Consider the following 18,318-nt stretch of genomic DNA (forward strand, 5'->3'; position numbering starts at 1 on the left):
AGGTATTCATCTCACAAAATTGAACACAACTATCTCCTGTATCATACACAGGAAAGATCTACTTTTTAAAATTCTGTATCATCAACTGACAAACTGGCCGAAGCTTCCCCTGATGATTAGTGAGTTGCGTTAAGTCCAAAAAGCAAGACTCTGCTCTATATCAGCCAGACCCGGGTGGTAGGAAGCACACACCTAGAACTCAACACAACTCGACACGCACTTATTAACTGCCTACTGCGTGCACAGCATTGTACCCAGAAATTGCTTTTGAGAAGTATGCGGTAAGTTTGTAGGTCTCTTAGGAACAGCTTTTCCCAGGGCCCCTGGATACCTCTGGGTTCCTACCAGAAGCAAAATAGGAGAGATGAAAAAAAAAAATGGAGAGAAAGAAATTGTTTTAGAAATCCTACAAAAATCATAATGATAATAATAATAAAAATAATAAAAACAAAACAAAAGAAGAAAGACTTCCCTTTAAGGCAGGCCCTAAGCAGAAAATGGCTTAACTACTGGGCCAATAATTAATTTCTTTACCAGGTCGTACCAGACAGGAAAACCAAGCTGTTTCTAAAACATCCGGGCCTTCTTGCTTACCCGCAGCTGATGATTCTTCATCTTCTTCATCTTCATCAGTGGGAGATGTCTGATATACTCTGGGGTCCACAAAGGGGGTGAAGGAGGCCTTCGTGCTGCTCCCCATACCGTACTAATCGATATGCAAGAGGATTAAGAAAAGCAGATAAATAAATTCTACGAGGATGAACAATACTAGGAATACTTAGCTTGGACTTTAAACAGATTCTTCAATTCTCCTCCTGGTCTTGGCTGCCAACAAGCCATTGTGCCTCTACAGGGCCCCATTAGTTGTCAGACTGCAAGAGTTGCAGTGAGCAAATTATTACATTTAGGACAATATGGTAAGATGGCCGTGGCCATAGAACTCCTCTCTCCCTTGAATAAAAACAATCTCACATTGACCATATAGTCTCAAGAAAGGCTGGCAATAAACGAAGTGACCACATAGTAGCGTTTCATCCCATACAGTCTGCCGAAGGCTCCCTCTCGGAGCCTCTGGGCCCTTGCACACTAGCCTGGTGATGTGAGTGGATTGGTATTGGCTCAAGAAGCCTTAAAATCCTCAATTCAGGGGCAATTTCGCCCAGGATGGAGTTTCTCCTTCCCGGAATGGTTTCCTTAAAAGGATACTTATATTTACACGCCTTATTTAGGGACTTCATGAAGATACTAGGTTTGTAGACAGTGCACACCTCGAGGGCTTACTGAAAAAATAAATCTCAAGGGCTTGCATGGCACCGTAAAGACATGAAGTCAAAACAGACTAGGGAACAGCAAGCTAAACATCAGGGCTTCATGGGGTGGGAGTCCGTATTTCAGCTTTGCCAAAGAAGGTATAGTAACTACCTCCCCAGCCTGTCTGCCCTCTCTCCTCCCTCTCCCATACTCAAGTCCTTTTTAATATCACAAGCAGACCTGCATTCAACATTAAGAAATATCTCCTTTTAGGACAAATGTCTTTAACTAAACTTTTAGTTTTCAGCTTTGTTTTTAGGTTTCTACTTAAAAATAAAAACATCTCAAGACCCCTCAACACATATGGAGAAAACCACAAAGATCCAACCTGATTTAATTCAAGGCTCCCCCTCCGCCTTATGAAATCAAAACCCTTTCACCCTCTACAAGGTAGGACTCCTTCCAAATAGAGGGCTTTCACATGCATCTTCTCCTTTGATCTACAGAGGTCTGTGAAGGAGGTGGCGCAGGTACTCATATTCCCACCTGGAGCTGGAGCAGCAGCAGAATTTGAACCAGCAGCAGAATCATTTGAACCATTGATTGGACAATCCCATTGGGGTTCTTTTTGGTACCACGAGAGGGGTTCAGGCAGAGAAAATTTGCCCACATGGCGTGAAGTCGCCAGAGGAAATGCCGTGCCTTCCAATGCACCTGTGTGCTCTTTCCCTCAGGGTAAACAAAGCTCATCTGCTCAATAACTTCAGAACCCAAAGGGTATATCATAAAAAGTGGGTGGACGGCATCAAAAACACCAGTGCATAGGCTTCATAATTCCCTTCAGGGCCTATGTGTGATTCACAGGACTATTCATGAAACATGACCAAGCACCATGAACTCATCCACTGGTCAAGGCTGGGTAACACCACCCACGAGCACTTCCTAACAGACTATTTGTTCAGGCTGTTTCCAGGGACTGTTTCTATTCAGGAAAGATAGCATCTTATTTCTCCTTTCCCCATACAATTTGGAGTTTTGGAAGAGGAACGGTTGGAGAACCTATTCATTGATTTCTGTCTTTCATTTAACAAATAATTTCAACCTCATTTTAGGTCAAACTTAGGTTGCCTAAATTAATGTAAACATGACCCTCAACTATTGGCCTTGGGATCTCTATAGGCTGAAGTTTCTATCACTGGCCCGGGAGATAGGAAATCCCAGTTCTACTTAGATTTGTCACAAACCAGATGTGGCCCTGGGCAAATCACTTAACCTCTCTGAGCCTCAGTATTCTCATCTGTAAAAACAGATTTTGGGCCAGATGGTACCTAAGAACCTTTTATCGCTGTGCTTCTATGATTTTCCTCTAGTTAAGTATTTGCATAAGTAGTTCTATGGTAGATACCAACTGAACACATTTCAGGGAGCTTAGCAAGGCCCATTCTTGAAGCTGGAAGGGTTTCAGGCCCCCCGCCCCTGCGCCCTGGGGAGAGAACAGAGCTGTCCTGGCTGTTGCCCAGCACCTACTTCAGTCCCGGATTCCATCTCCTGGGAATGGGTGGAGACGCGCCCCAGGCCCTCGGTTGGTGTCCCCGCTGGGGAATGGCTCTGCTGCACCAGGTCTGGAAGATTGATGTGGCCGGCGAAGCCATTGCTGTCACTGTGGCCAGATCGCTTCTTCTCTCCAGATGTCTGAGGGGGCGTAACACATGAGGAGCATTAGAGAGAGGGCAAGGGCCTCAGAGCCACATCCCTCCTCACACAGGACAGGCACAGTGGTCTCCAAATGGACCCGCTGGGCTGTGTGGGATGATAACATTCACATTTCTATTTTACTAAGAAAATAAAGAAGACGTTAGACTTTGTTAATATTTAGTATCTGGACTGACCATGGGGTCTTTTGCTTCTGCATGAGGAGCAGTCAGAGGTCACACAGATGTGGGGGTTCCCTGTGGGAAGACAGGAATGCCACAGGCAGGTGGAGGGACTAAGCATCAGAGGTGTGTACCTGCCCGATCCCCTCCTGCAGTATTTGTGCGTACACACCAGCTGACCAGATTTGCAGATTATACTACCAGCTCACAATGACACAAACCCACAAGACATATACATGACCTGAAGATATTCAGATATTGCTGAAACGAACAGGTTGAGATGAGATGATGCTAATAATCCATGTACCATGGGCCCCAAGAAAATTCAGAGACAGTATCAACCCAACTCCCAGGGCTCTTTGTCAGTCGTGAGATCAAAACAATGATTAATTAATCAGATCTGACAGGAGTTACCAAAAAAATGTATTGAAATGATCTACAGATTATTTGAAACTACAAGTTTATGTCTATCATTTTTTATATTTTTTAAATTTTTTTATTGGAGTTCAATTTGCCAACATATAGCATAACACCCAGTGCTCATCCCGTCAAGTGCCCCCCTCAGTGCCCGTCACCCAGTCACCTCAACACCCCGCCCACCTCCCCTTCCACCACCCCTTGTTCGTTTCCCAGAGTTAGGTGTCTATGTCTGCTATCATTAACCTGAATCTCCCACAAGCAATTATGGTGCCTTGTGGTAAAAAATGGAAGTCATCGTGACTAGCAAAGAATTTGAAATGTTTATAGCATCCCTTTTTCATGTCCTTCCCAGGATTACATACATATAACATATGCAGTAGGACACATGCATGATTTGTGAGTAAATACACTGTAATTATGGGGCCCTTGGGTGACTCGGTTGGTTAGGCGTCTGATTCTTGATTTCGGCTCAGGTCAGGATCTTAGGACTGTGAGATCAAGCCCCCGCATCATGCTTAAGATTCTCTCTCTCTCCCTCTGCCCTTCCCTCCTCTCCCCCCAAATGCTGTGTCTGTGCTACCTCTTAAAAAAAATACACTGTAATTATGTGCGATGGCCCTAAAATTTTTACTGACGGGACTGTATGACCTAAGAATTTGGAAACCACTGCTCTGGAGGGCAAAGCCTCCCAAAAATCCCAGGGAAGAAATACAAGATTAAAAGACAGCTCTGCTTCCATAGGCCTGGCTTTCCAATTTATATTTACACAACCAGCCCACCGAGGTTTCTTAAAACAGACCTGACTTAGTAATGAGTCCCTTCTTCCTTCCTTCCTTCCTTCCTTCCTTCCTTCCTTCCTTCCTTCCTTCCTTCCTTCCTTCCTTCCTTCCTTCCATCTAACATTACTGAGTGTCCACTAAGGGTAAAGCATTTTGCTGAACGTGGAGGAATCAGCCAGGATCAGAGGACGCAGATAACACTCCATGCCTTCTTTGGGGCTGGCTGGCATGTGCTCACCAGCCTGGCTTCCCCCATCCAGAGCCTGTCCTTGTCTTGCAATGACCACTCTGGACCTGCTTCTGGTGACAAGTGAAAGGAGGCACTTTCTGGGGGAGGGGATGGGGTACATGGAATGCATGTTACCAGGGAGCTTGAGAAATAACTGGAAGGCAGAGGCCCCCTCTGTTTCTTGGCAACCTGCTCGTGGCCTGCAAGCTGCCCCAGCGAGGGCTATTTTCTGGATTCAGTCTGTCCTGGTACCCACCCGCAACGTGTGCTCTCTGAACGGAACACTTTGTCTTCTAAATGACATTTATGGGGTTTGGTCCTGATTCATCTCACCGTCTCCAATTTTATGTGTACTGGGCAGCTTTTCCTTCCTTCTAACTTCTGTTCAAAAGCTGAAAGGCTTTTTTTTTTTTTTTTTAACATTTCCCCCCAATCTCCTAGTAGCTATAAATCACACAGGGTGTCTCTTTAGAGTTTTACGGGCTCTCTGTTCTCTCCCCAGCATTCTGACTCGGGCCAAAAATGGATGCAGACACACTGCTTATCAAAGAAAGACCTGAAGAGGCTAAGAAGGGGAAAAGGCCCCGACAGTGAGAAGCCTGAAGGAATCCAGTGGTGACCCCTGAATCTCCCCACTCTGAGTCATCACCTTTGGTCCATGCAGTCAGCTCCTTAGAATTAAATACCTTCTGTGCGCCAGGCACTCTGCTGGGAATGCAGAGATCAATGAACCACAGCCCTGCCCCTGAGGACCTCCTTACAGAACCCAACAATTTCTAGATACTTTCTGCTCTCGCCATTCCCATGGGGGCGGGCACTAAGATGTGCTGAGCAACACACGTGTCTGGGACGATGCCAACGCTCTAGGTATGTTATTCCACACTGTCCTTAAGATAACACCATCGGCTAGCTTCCATTATCCTCATTTGCAGATGGAAAAACTGCAGTGCAGAGAATTCTGCTGACTTGCTCCAAGCGACACAGGTTCTAAGTGCTGCAAACGGGGGGCCGCTGCCACACTAGGTGGTTCTGCTCTCGGCCACAGCGACTGGACTTGGCGTGGACACTGAGCCAAGCAGGATCAAGTTCCCTTTTGCGTTTGGTGTTGGGTCTGAGGACACTGGTCAGTGTGTGCGGGGCAGCTGCACCGGGCGGGATGTGGCGCATATCTTGCAACTGGGGGGCAGGTGGGGGAGGTGAGAGCTTGTGCCTGCAAAGGGAGAGAAAGTGGGTCTGTGGAGTAGAAAGAACAAAGGAGAAATTGGAGGAAAGAGAAATGAGGGAAAGGAGACACAGGCATCGAGGAAAGCAGAAGAGACAGGAGAGACAGGCCGTGAGAGAGCCAGAGATGGGCGCAAGAGAGCTGCCTGGGCTCCTCACCTGTTTTAGTTTCTGGTTCCAGCCCTGCACAGAGTCCTGACTTACTCTTTGCCTTTGGATTCCGTGTATGAAATACCTCGGAATTTTTATTTCCCTCTCTCTGACACCTACCCCACCTCTTCTTCCCTTGTTTAAGCTGTTTTAAGCGGATTCTTTTTCCTATTACTTCCTATTACCAGCTGGTCAGTAAGAAAGATGCTATGGACGGAGGCCCGTGGAGTCCCAAGAGAGGCTTCAAGGAGAACGAGAAGGCTGAGCCAGGCCCACAGGGACCTGCTGGGCAAGGAGTGGGCAGGAGGGGAAGGAGGAAGGGGGAGTAGCTCTTCGAGTAGATGAGGCCCTATGGACAAAGTGGGGGATGACAGCTGGTGTGGAGTGTTCTAGAATTAGAGTAGGAAAAGGTCTTATAGGGCCATAGGACAGGGAGACAGAAAACCACGGGGCCTGGGCATGCACCAAATTTGTGTATCTTGGCGAGAGTGTGGATAGTAGAGCCAGTATGTTCCTCTGGAACCATCCTATCCACTCACATGAGAATGCTGACTTGAGTGAGTTCTCCTTGATGTCCATGTTGGGGGACTTAACAACAGCACCCTCTAAGCTAAGTTCGATTACGAGTTTTTCTTTTCTTACTGTTCTGTCAGGGACATACTTTTATTTGCAGTCAACATTTGAACACCTCTCCTTTTAATGGACTCCAACGCAAGGTTTGTTATCTTAAAAGTCCACATTTGGTTAAGGTGGAATTTAGAAACCGAGAGACGAAGAGATTTGGGGCCCTCAACAGATCAGATGAGTGCTGTTTTCAAAGTGATCGGCTGCGGTCGCGGAACACTGGAGTGCTTTCAGCAACGTGGAGCCATTCGGGTATCTCGGGCCGCCCAACTGAAAGTGTGTCTCCTGATAATCTTCGTCAAGGTCCTGACTCTGTCACAAAGACTCAAGCAAATCTTGAACTGCATCAGAAATCAGAGTCCCTTTGTGTGGAGTCAGAGTAACGCATTCCAAAACATTTCCCCCCAAGTCTTCCCAGTAGCAAGTCATAGTGATAGCAGCCTTCTACACGTCCACAGGAATTACCCCCTCACCACACCGGGAGATTCATACACCAGCACCACGCAATGCCAACTGCACGGCCAAGTCCACTTCTTATTTCAGGCTTGCATGACAGGACTCTTTAAAGCCTACTTCAAAGATTCAGCAAGGCCATATAATGAGATTCTAGCAAGTTGCTCTGGGAACTACTCCTCCAGTGATAGCCCTACTCCCAATTATTATTTCAAAGGCCTTATTCATCTCAAAACTACAGTTCTTTTCTTTCTTGGGGAGAGCAAAGCCTGCCATTACAGTTTCCCAAGCTCTCCTGGCTGAAGAATGACAGACGATGTACATTGTTTCAGAGGCAAGAGTGGGGAGTGATAACAAGCAAAAGGAGAACTTGATTCTGTGGTGACAGTGAGATAAAATAAAATAGAGCTGACCCTTGCAAAACACGGAGGCTATGGGCACTGACTCCTGGTGCAGTTGAAAATCTGAATAGAACTTTGGACTCCCCAAGAGCTCAACTACTCTAATAGCCCACTGTTAGCTGGGAGCCTTATCAATAACATAAACAGGTGATGAACACATATTTTGCACATGTATTATACCCTGTGGTTTTATAATAAAGTAAGCCAGGGAAAAGAAAAATGTTATTAAGAAAATCATAAGGGCAAGAAAATACCAATATCAGACCGCATTGAAAAAAACCTCCACATGGAAGTGGAACCACGCAGTTCAGACTCGTGTTATTCAGGGGTCAACTGTGTTCACATTTATTATTAACTCACCCAATCCTCTAAGTCATCCTATGAGTCATCTACCATTTACGAAATTTTATACATGATAGCACCGACCCATGGGGACATCAGGTTACCAGCCATTACTTTCCTTCTAAGCAAAGACTTGGTGTCAGACTTGCATGGTGACGATGAAGTGAGAAAGGAGAGAAGACAAATTCTGATTCGTCAAGGCCCTTCTGGTTGGCACAGACGCTGTGGGAAGTGCTGCCTGTGGGAGGACATGTGCAAGGGAACACATGCCCCCCCCCACTCAAATGAAATGATGTGCCTTGAATTTAAAAAAAAAAACCCAATCGTACAGAGTGCTAAGGTACATTTTCGAGTAGATCTGCATATTCCTTTGTTCTTTCATCAAAATAGCTTAGCAGCCTTTTTAATGTTGACTTAATTAGGTAAGATGATATCACCACTTCTTGGAACTTCTAAGCATTTTCTCCATAAAATCCACAAGGATAAAGCCATGGGGGGAGGAGGCATAACAAGGGCCTCGGATGCTACTGAGAGAGACCATTCATTTCTGTTTTCCTGCTGTAGGAAACATCTAGATTTGCCAGTTTTATATCCTCAAGCTCAAAATCTATATTCCGATTTGCATTGCTCCGACTGAAGAATTGGGATTAACGTAATTAAGTCCCACTTGCAGAAGCTTTGAAGGGTACGGGAAAGAAGGTGGCGGACAACTGAAATCACTCAGCCATTTAGAAGCACAGGGTCCCCTGTCCCCGGGCCCCATTCACAAGATTCACAAGGCTTATAAAGCTTTCTGCGAGAAAGTTCTAGTATTGAAGCCTTAAGAAATGCACTTCCTCTACACGGTTTTTACACCAGCTTACCTCTCTTATCATCAAGGTTCCTTCTCTTGAAATACTGCTGCTGAAAGTGTCCGCGTGAGAGGTCTCCAGCCCATGCGTGCCGACCATTCCCACATTGTACTGCTCTGTGCTCCCGGGGGCTCCCGTTGGTCTGAGATGGGAAGGAACAACAGAACCAGAGATGTATGTTTAGGGAACGCCTGCTTCTTGGTTACTTGAAGTCTTTCAAATTGTGGTAAAGAAGCATATGTAGCATAAAGTTTAACCATCTTCACCATTTTTAAGTGTACATTCTAGTTCATTTGTAATGTGGCACTGATGCCTGAACAGGTGCCCCACTTTTGCAACATCCCGTCTCCACCTCCTCTGCACACAGCAGCCCTCGTGAGCAAGCTTCAGACTCCCCAAGGACAGAACTGCTGCCGTCGGGGTCAGAGCTGGTTCCTTCTTCGACCTGCACTTTGCACATGCTGTTCCCTCTGCCTGGAAAACTGTCTCCAACCCTGGCTCTTGGCTGGTTGCTTCTCATCTCAATGATGCTTCATCTTTTTTTTTTTTTAAGATATTATTTATTTATTCATAACAGAAAGAGAGAGAGAGAGAGAGAGAGAGAGAGAGAGAGAGAGATATGCAGGCAGAGGGAGAAGCAGGCTCCACGCAGGGAGCCTGATGTGGGACTCGATCCCGGGTCTCCAGGATCGCGCCCTGGGCCGAAGGCAGACACTAAACTACTGAGCCACCCAGGGATCCCCCGATGCTTCATCTTAAATGATAAATTGCCTTGAGCAGTCTTCTCTCAGCACCTGGGTCTTATCCTACCAACCCCTCTTCTTTCTCTTCACCCTCTGTCCTATTAGTTCTCATCACAATTTGTGATTCTTTGTCTTTTTGAGTCCCTTGTAACTTTCTCCTTCTATCTCATTAGAATACACGCTTGTGGGTGCTACACTATATGTTGGCAAATTGAATTTAAATTAGAAAGAAAGAAAGAAAGAAAGAAAGAAAGAAAGAAAGAAAGAAAGAAAGAAAGAAAGAACACATGCTTGTGAGGGCAGTCCCGTCCATGTGTTAGTGAATCAGAGTTGAAGAAAGCAGGATAAACCTTTTATTTAATGTAACACAGATGGCTATATATGGAAACATTTGTAGATATGTGTACATAATGGATCCAGTTTGTTTTTTTGTTCTTGTTTTTAAGATGTAATGGAGAAGGTAACAGGACCTTGACATATGCCATGAGAGCAGAGACTGATGCTGAAACATTTCGCAATGTGCTTGTGAGGGCAGTCCCGTCCATCTCTGCTCATCACTGCTATACCCAGTGTGGAGCTGGGCACAGAGTAGGAGTGCAACACGCAATCATTTGATACATGGATTTATACTACTTATGGAGTAGAAATATCAATTAAGGGCATTCTGGCTTCCTAGGACATCCATCAGCTACGCTGTTTACCAATATGTAGTACTTTTTAAAACCTCTGTAATTGTTCCACAGTGTGCTAGATTTATTTCCAGTTTGTTTTTTTGTTCTTGTTTTTAAGATGTAATGGAGAAGGTAACAGGACCTTGACATATGCCATGAGAGCAGAGACTGATGCTGAAACATTTCGCATGTGTCTTGTGGCACAGACTATAGCATCAAGGGAAACTGAGAACCAGGTCATGTGGTTCATCCACAGGATTTCAGTTTCCAGTGTGGACCTCACTGACATGCTGTAGCAGCAGCTGCCTCTCTTTCAAAGTGGGTTTATTAAAAATAAAGGCATCAAGGCCTGTTTCTCTCATTAGATACATTTTTTTTTAAATTTCTGGTCTCTGGGATCCAATCAAAGTCCAAACATTTGATGAAATATTCAATTCAAGAAAGAAGAAACATGCCAGTTTTCTGACATCTCTGGGACAGAGGAGACGAGACATATGTTAAAGATCCAAACAAAAAGATGAGAAGATGAAAAGATGAGTCCAGACTAAAAAGATGCAGAGCAAGATGCTTACTTCAAAACTACTAAACTGGAGCAGTAGACGGACTGAATCTAAATATCAGTTAGAACCGATGTGTTTGGGAAGAAATTTCCAAAGAAGCAATTTCAATATTGCATTCCTAGAAAGGAGACATTAAGAGAGTTCAGGAGGCATGGAAAAAGATACTGCTGCAATGAATGCCTGAGAGCCAGGTTTCCCACTGCTGGAGTGGGAATTTCCAGGTAAGGACGTGGAGGGAGCTAGAATGAGCCATGTGTTAGTGAATCAGAGTTGAAGAAAGCAGGATAAACCTTTTATTTAATGTAACACAGATGGCTATATATGGAAACATTTGTAGATATGTGTACATAATGGGTTCAATATACAGGTATATATTTCCTTGCTGTGTCAGCTGAGAGGGCCTAAAAGAAACGATACGCTAGTAGCAACGAGCACACCTAGGGCCCAAATCTTGGTTCTGACATCATTCTTTAATAAAAGGAATCAAGGCTTCCAGGAGAAGTGGCTGATTCCAGGACCAGAACAAGGAATACACAAGATAAGCCTGGAGCATCTTACAGTGTCAGAAAGTAAGGAAGTGCTTGATTGGGATGTGTCAGCCATAGGGGTATAGGTGCCAACTGAAACAGCCTCCAATGGTTGAAGATAGTGTAAGCAGCAAAATGAAGTACTGGATCATAATCCAAAGTGCAAAGTAAATATCTAGGAGTCTATATTGATATAAGTAAATGAGTTAATAAACAGAGAAGAGATAAATCTCTGCAGAATGAAATTATGTAGAGACTCCACCCTAAAGGAACGTAACTCCTCACTCCCTAAGTGCCAGCTGTGGACTCTGGCTTCCTTCCAAAGAGTACAGTGTGGAAAGGGGAGGAAATTACATCACAGCACAGAAACCTGACAAGCATTACCTCTCGGCCAGATGATCAAGGTTAATGCCAAGAGTCCTAAGTCACATGTAGAGCACATACTCTTGATATGAAGTGATAAAAATGACATGTGACCTCTGTCATCTTTCTCCCTCCCCCAAATCCATGACCTTAGTCTGATCATGACAAGAACATCAAATAAATTCCGGGAGAGGGTGATAGTCCTAGTTGGTACTCCTCAAAGCTGTTACGTTCATCAAAAACGAAGGAAGTCTGAGAACCTGTCACAGCCAACAGCAGTCTAAGTAGATATGGTAACTGAATGACTAAATGTAACATGGTATGCTGGATGGGATCCTGATACAGAAAAAAGAACTTTGGGTAAAAATTAAGGAAATCTGAATAAACTATTACAATATATTGATTTTGGTTGATTACTTGTAACATTTGTACATACTAATGTACAGTGCTTATAACAGGGATAAGTGGGACAGTGGGTAGGAGCAGTACCAGGTGAACTCTGTACTATCTACCCAATTTTCTTGTGAATTTAAAACTGTCCTAAAAAAATAAAGTTTATCAATAATAAAAGAATGAAAAAAAGGCATAGTTAAAAAAAAAAAACACTAAGGCCAAAACAACTAAAACATTTTATAGTTCAAGTAATCCTTTGTTCTAAAAAGTATTTCCAAGATCGAGCCTGGTGGAAACAACTCGTCCAATTTCTTATAAAGAAAACAAAATACTTCCACTGATTAGAAGGAAATCTATAGGAAATTTACTGTGATGAGGTCACAGGTTTAGAACAATAATTTCCTCTAATAGTATTTGTCAAAGTGTTGCTGTAGGTACTCATTTAATTCAATTCCATACACATTTATTGAACACTGGCTATGTGCACGGCTCTTAGTGTGGCATTGGGAGGTGGATATAAAAGCTGAGGAAGGGGCACCTGGGTGGCTCGGCTGGTTGAGCATCTGACTTGATTTTGGCTCAGGTCATGATCTCAGGGTCACGAGATCCAGCCCTCCATCAGGCTCTGTCCTGGGCATGGAGTCTGCTTAGGATCCTCTCCCTCTCCCTCTCCCTCTCCCCCCCCCTCCCACCCATGTGTTCTCTCTCTTTAAAAAAAAAAAAAAAAGCTGAGGAAGACACGGCTCCTGAAACTACAGAAGTGAGCACGCCAAAGAGCATCAAAACATGATGCAAATACTCAAATACAAGGCAGGACATAAGTGCGAATGCAAGACAGAGGGAGAGGTCATTGCAAGAAAAGGTGCAACACTGGAAAAATACAAAGCATCATTTGTAAGAACTGATAGGTGGGTTTGGATTGAAGCATATGTTGATGCAATCACGAGCCCCAGGGATGAAAAGGGTCCTCCGGCACCAGGATTTGGCGTGACAAGAGCCATGCTTCTAGGACACTAATAAGACCAGAGCTGGAAAAATGGACAGAAGGGCAGAGAGGACCACAGACAAGGGGCGGGGGGCTCACTACAGCAGCCTGGGAGGGCAACGGGGTCAGAACCATGGCTTTCCAGTGATAACAGAAGGAAAAGAACACATACTATGTGGCTTTAGTGTCCACACTGCATGCCCTAGGACTGTACGCAGCTCAAGGGCTAGGCCAACAGCAGAGGGTCCTAATGGTTAGATGTGCCTCCCCTGTACTGCTCTGAAGCAGGCGCAGGCACTTAAGGGAAGATGCTGATTCAAGAGGATGCTTCTTCAGCTTGCTTGATCCGATGCAAATCACCTTAGCGCACTTTTCCTTCCCTTCCTCCTGTTTTATAAAGCTTTTGTTTTTTTCCTGCTTATAAAAATAGTAAATGCTCATCATAAAATTGGGGCTCTACATAAAATAAAAGCCACTCATAGTTGTATAATCCCGAGGTAATCACTTTTATAATTTTAGTCTATTTCCCTCCACCCGTTGTTTTTCCATGCACGAGGCATAGGGCAACGGTGCAGTTGGTTAGTCAGGGAAATAATCTTAGTTATGGGCATGCTTATAGGTTCCACCCTATGCTATAAATATGAAACCGGCACCATCCATTAAAAAAAAAGTTGTTGCTTTGAGCAGTAGGGTCTACAGTTGTTTGTCTGAATGGCTGGGCTCCATTTCTGAGAAACTCTTTTAATATATTTCATGGCAGTGAGCTGTGCTGTCATATGTATATTTATGTCTGTGTGTGTACACACAAAAAATATGCCATATAGATGTATATGTGTGTTTATTTTAGATATATGGATCTAAAAATATGTGGCACAGAATGTAAAGGCTCATCTTAACAATAGAAAATAAAAATGATAAGAATATATATATATATAAGTGTTCTAACTCTGAAATACCCTATTCTGAAAAAAAAATTGTTTTATAATGATTTTTTTAACAGTGTGAAATTTCTTAAGTATACAACTATCATGCTATAGCAGAACAGACTGCATATATTTTAAACTCACAAAAATGCATATATTTACCAAACCAGAATAAACACATAGACAGAAACCCACAAACTTGTATCCTGCCTTGTCTCTGAGTATATCTCATACCCAATTAAATATTTTAAATGTTCTTTAGTGGGTGGTCATTTTCTTCTAAAATTTACCAATTCTTGGGGCGCCTGGGTGGCTCAGGGGTTTGGCACCTGCCTTTGGCTCAGGTCGCGATCCCGGGATCTGGGATCGAGTCCCGAATTGGGCTCCCTGCATGGAGTCTGCTTCTCCCTCTGTCTGTGTCTCTGCATCTCTGTCTGTGTCTCTCATGAATAAATAAATCTTAAAATAAAATAAAATAAAATTTACCAATTCTTAAAGAGCCATGTCAACTTTTGCCTCCATTCAGTGATAGCCCATTTATTATTTCTGGATTAAAGAGAATGGGTGACGGGCACTGGGGGTTATTCTGTATGTTAGTAAATTGAACACCAATAAAAAATAAATTAAAAAAAATACAGAAAAAAAATAAAGAGACAGATCCTCTGAATTGCTTTACCAGTGTCTACTCTGTCCTTTTTACAAATCATCTTGCTGAAATGATTTCTCTCAAACACGGCACTGATTATGTCACGTCCCAGCCCAGGAGGCCTTCAGTGGTCCCCAATGGCCACATGATAAAGCGCACGCTTCTTAGTCTGGTTTCACTAGACCAGGCCACCCCCCTCCCTGCCTCCATGCACCCTGTATCCCTACCAAAGCCAACCGTCTGTGCCTTTACTTCAATTCCCCCTTGCCTGAGATTCTAATATTGCCGCACGCTCCCTCTATTTTGATGAGTTGTGAACATGTCTTTCTTCTGGATTGGGCTATAAACTCTATGAAGCCAGGACTTGCATTTTCAGTTCAGTGCAATTGAACATAAATCAAAGTCACTGAAGACCAATTCTATTCCAGACACCGTGCGAGGTGTTAAGAGCACAGAGATGAATGAGACACAATCTTCACCCTCAGGGATCTCACAGCCCAGAGACGGAGACAGCATGTAATAAATATCCCGATTCCAGTATGATATGAAACTGTAGGATTATGCTCCTGCAGGGGCCCCACAGGGGAAGGTACAGGCTCTCTCTGCGCAGGCTGGGCTGTACGCAGGTGATTTCCAAAGGGACAGGAGAGTGCCGGACAGCAGAAAGGAAGTGCAGCATGGCCCACCTAAGCAATTTTAGAAAGGTGGGTGTTTCCATAGCGCAGGAAGAAATGGATGTGCCCTTAGCCAGCAGCAGGCTAAACACTGTCAACAGCCTTGCAAAATATGACAGGGCCTCAAAACCAATGTGATCGAACATCTCTTCCAAGGCTGCCTTTGGTCGTTCTTCCAAATATTTATATCAGTCTGAAGTTTCCACGTGTAATCTTGTTTCTCTCCAACTAGCCTACACACACTTCTAGAAGGTGGAAGGCAGGACTCGTGTGTGCACTCGCCGAATGTCTCAAAGCCCTCGGTATGGTATGGAACACAGAGTGGAAGTTTTATCAGTATTTTAAATTCATTATCCACTCTCATCCTGGTAGTTGTATGCTTGGTGCTTATAGGGAATTTAAAACATCTGTTAGAAAAATTAACCAATGCTGAGTCAAGATAAAAACTGAAAGGACCAGCATATTTTGCATAAATGTTTTGGATTAGTGATTTTGCCTCTAGAACAATTTTATTTGCTGTTAAAAAAGCAATTTAATGCAATTTGTTTCAAATGTCATATTTTAGCATATTTATGGTTGTCAATAACTGTGTAATCAACAGCGGAACAACAAGTATAAATTTTCAGCTATGATAATTGGATTTGCCTCTCAGAATTGCTCGTATATAAAGACTGTTAATCAATGGATGACATGCTCTGCAGCCTGGCCAGCCCTCTCTCTCCAATCCCTGCTGGACAGGACCGTAATCTGTGACCCGAAATGGCATCTTCTCTATGGGGAGTGAGTGCAGTGTGATGACCAAGACTAGTAGCTGAGCCAAAGAAATGGAGGTGAATGGAGAGCAAAGTTGGTATAGTCAGTGTCCCACTCTGTCGAATTTACAGCAAATCGGAGCAACAGCAATTGTGTGTTTATTGGGGGGAGGAAGCAAGAAATTTATGTGAGTGTGATTGTCTGAATCTACCTGTTTTAAACTGGAGAAGGAATAGGGCAGAGGAATGCTCTCATGGGACCCTGTCCAATGAGAAAAATAAAAAAATGAGCCTCCCCCTTCACTAAACAAAGAAAAGTAGTAAAGGCTGAAATATAATATTAGTAAGCAATAAGGGAAATGTAGGTAGGCATAAATATAGGTATAAACAGCCAAAAGAAGACTGCAAAGAGGTGGATAGAACGTAGTGCGGCAGGTCACAGGCCACAGAGAAAAGGATCGCACAAGGGAGACAGTGAAGAAGAAGAAAATTGTAACAGGGATATGTTTAAGTCAAACCCTCAGAAGGTTCTCTGCAGGATGATCTGACTCCTGAGTCCTCTGCTGGGATGCTAACCCACGCTGCCACGTGCATTCCTCCTTATGCAGTAGTGGTGCTGATGATGGAATATGTCTCATGCTGTTAATTTTAACTCCTAAATGTCATTGCCCATAATCCCACTCTTTCAGTTCTAGGGGGACAGGCAAGTGCCAACAGACTGGCTGTCAATATCATCTTCCCCGGAGATGACAAGAACCAAGAAAGTGTCACCGAAGGGAGAGCCAATCCAACCAGAGTACCTGGATAAAGCATATGCAGGCCGCACATCGCTCTGTACCGCAGGGGATGGTGTCTGTGGACGGAGGTAACCACAGGACTACGCTCTAATAAAAACTCAAATCCTGGGTGGCTCAGTCTGCCTTCAGCTCAGGTCATGATCTTGGGGTCCTGGGATCGAGCCCCGTGTAGGGCTCTCTGCTCAGCAAGGAGTCTGCTTTACCCTCTCTCTCTCCTTCTTTGCCCTCTCTCCCCCTCTCTTATAAATAAATAAAATATTTAAAAACAAAACAAAAGAACCAAACTCCAGTCCCCAAAGTCAGTTGGTCCTGCCAGAGACCCATACACGATCCTAGGTTTAATTCGTATTTCTTGAATATTTAATTCTTCATATTTCAGCTTCCACTTTGGAGACCTCGCCCTCCCCGGCTGACATGTGAAAAGCAGCCCCCCTTACATGAGTCTGGGTATGTCACTGACAGCCACGGTCCCATCGTGGGTCTCGCTCTCGCCATCCTCCTCCTCCTCATCACTGCTTTCTGACTCCTCACTAGAGGAGGAGTAATCAGTCACCTTCTTCAGCGGGCGGTTTGTTTCTTCAATCCGGAGTTCTCTTAATTCTTTGGCTAATGCCGTCAGATCCTACAAAAGAAAAGGTTGTTGGGCATGTGTGAATTGTAGAGACGGAGACGACCAAAGTCACATCTCTCATCAAGTCAGTGCTCCCGCTTAAGCGACAAGAAAAGAAAGCTCTATATAGAACTGTTACAAACATAGTTGCTGCATGGAACTAAGAAAACGATGTTTGTAGCGCAGAGAAACTAGAAAAGAAAGATGAAATAAATTTACACTTTGTTCAAAACCAATGGCTAGACTGCGACGGTTCAGTTCTGAGTACACATGCGTATATATGTGTATGTGCGCTGTGTGTGTACACATATATACCGACATCGGGGTCTCATTTTATTTTGGGAAGGTGAAGTTGGTCACCCTCAGAGTTAAGGGGGAAACACATGGGATTAGCAATTGCTCCCCAGTATTTTGGGACTCCTGCCCAAGCCATGGTCATGGCCTTTCCCCTCTTTGATTGCTACTGTACCAAAATCTAGCATCAGTCACAGAACAGAGCAATTCCCAAGGTTCCAGCTACTACAATGACTCATTTGGTGTGTCATCATTCCCTGGAGAGCAGAGGCACGGCATCAAAGGATGGCCCACCCCAAAGCCCAGTGCCACTGACATTTAGAGCCACAGAGCTGAGTTAATCAAGAGGAACAACAACAACAACAACAAAAAGAGAAAAGAGGAAAGGAAAAAAAAAAAAAAAAAGAATTCTCTTCCAGCACGATAGGTGTTTCATTTTCTTTTGTTTAAAATTACAGTCACCTGGCAAAAACCCTCGTAAGGAATATGGAAACGAATGTGCAAACACCAAAAGGAAGAGATCGTTTTTCAGCTTTCCATGAGTATGATGCGATCTTTAGCCTTATGGAGGTGATGATGTGGTATTTAGTCACGAGGCACATGGCAGGCAGTGTGTGGATCTCTGACTACCTTGTATTTCGCATGCTTTCAGAGCAATGCAGAGGGAAGCCGTTCTGCAGAAGCATGGCCACTCTAATTTGCATGGGTTCAGCTGCCCCTGGCACATGGCATGCAAATGAGGAAAAAGCAATTTGACATCATTCTTACCATTTCTCCCTATATTA

At 44.1% G+C, this 18,318-nt stretch overlaps 1 protein-coding gene across 8 annotated transcripts in view; it reads right to left on the minus strand.

The window, feature by feature from the left end:
- TNIK (TRAF2 and NCK interacting kinase) overlaps positions 1–18,318 on the minus strand; it is a 376,625-nt gene that overhangs the window by 18,397 nt on the left and 339,910 nt on the right. For 4 of the 8 annotated variants that reach the window (XM_025425579.3, XM_025425577.3, XM_025425576.3 and 1 more), the window contains 5 exons: positions 17,067–17,251; positions 8,608–8,737; positions 2,779–2,943; positions 595–706; positions 255–341 (listed from right to left, as the gene is read on the minus strand). In XM_025425579.3, coding sequence (XP_025281364.1) covers positions 255–341; positions 595–706; positions 2,779–2,943; positions 8,608–8,737; positions 17,067–17,251 — 679 coding nt within the window. The remainder of the gene's footprint in view (positions 1–254; positions 342–594; positions 707–2,778; positions 2,944–8,607; positions 8,738–17,066; positions 17,252–18,318) is intronic. The other 4 variants (XM_025425582.3, XM_025425581.3, XM_025425578.3 and 1 more) reach the window with 1 other exon arrangement.

Source organism: Canis lupus, chromosome 34 (genome assembly GCF_003254725.2).
Source record: "Canis lupus dingo isolate Sandy chromosome 34, ASM325472v2, whole genome shotgun sequence".
Taxonomy (NCBI): domain Eukaryota; kingdom Metazoa; phylum Chordata; class Mammalia; order Carnivora; family Canidae; genus Canis; species Canis lupus.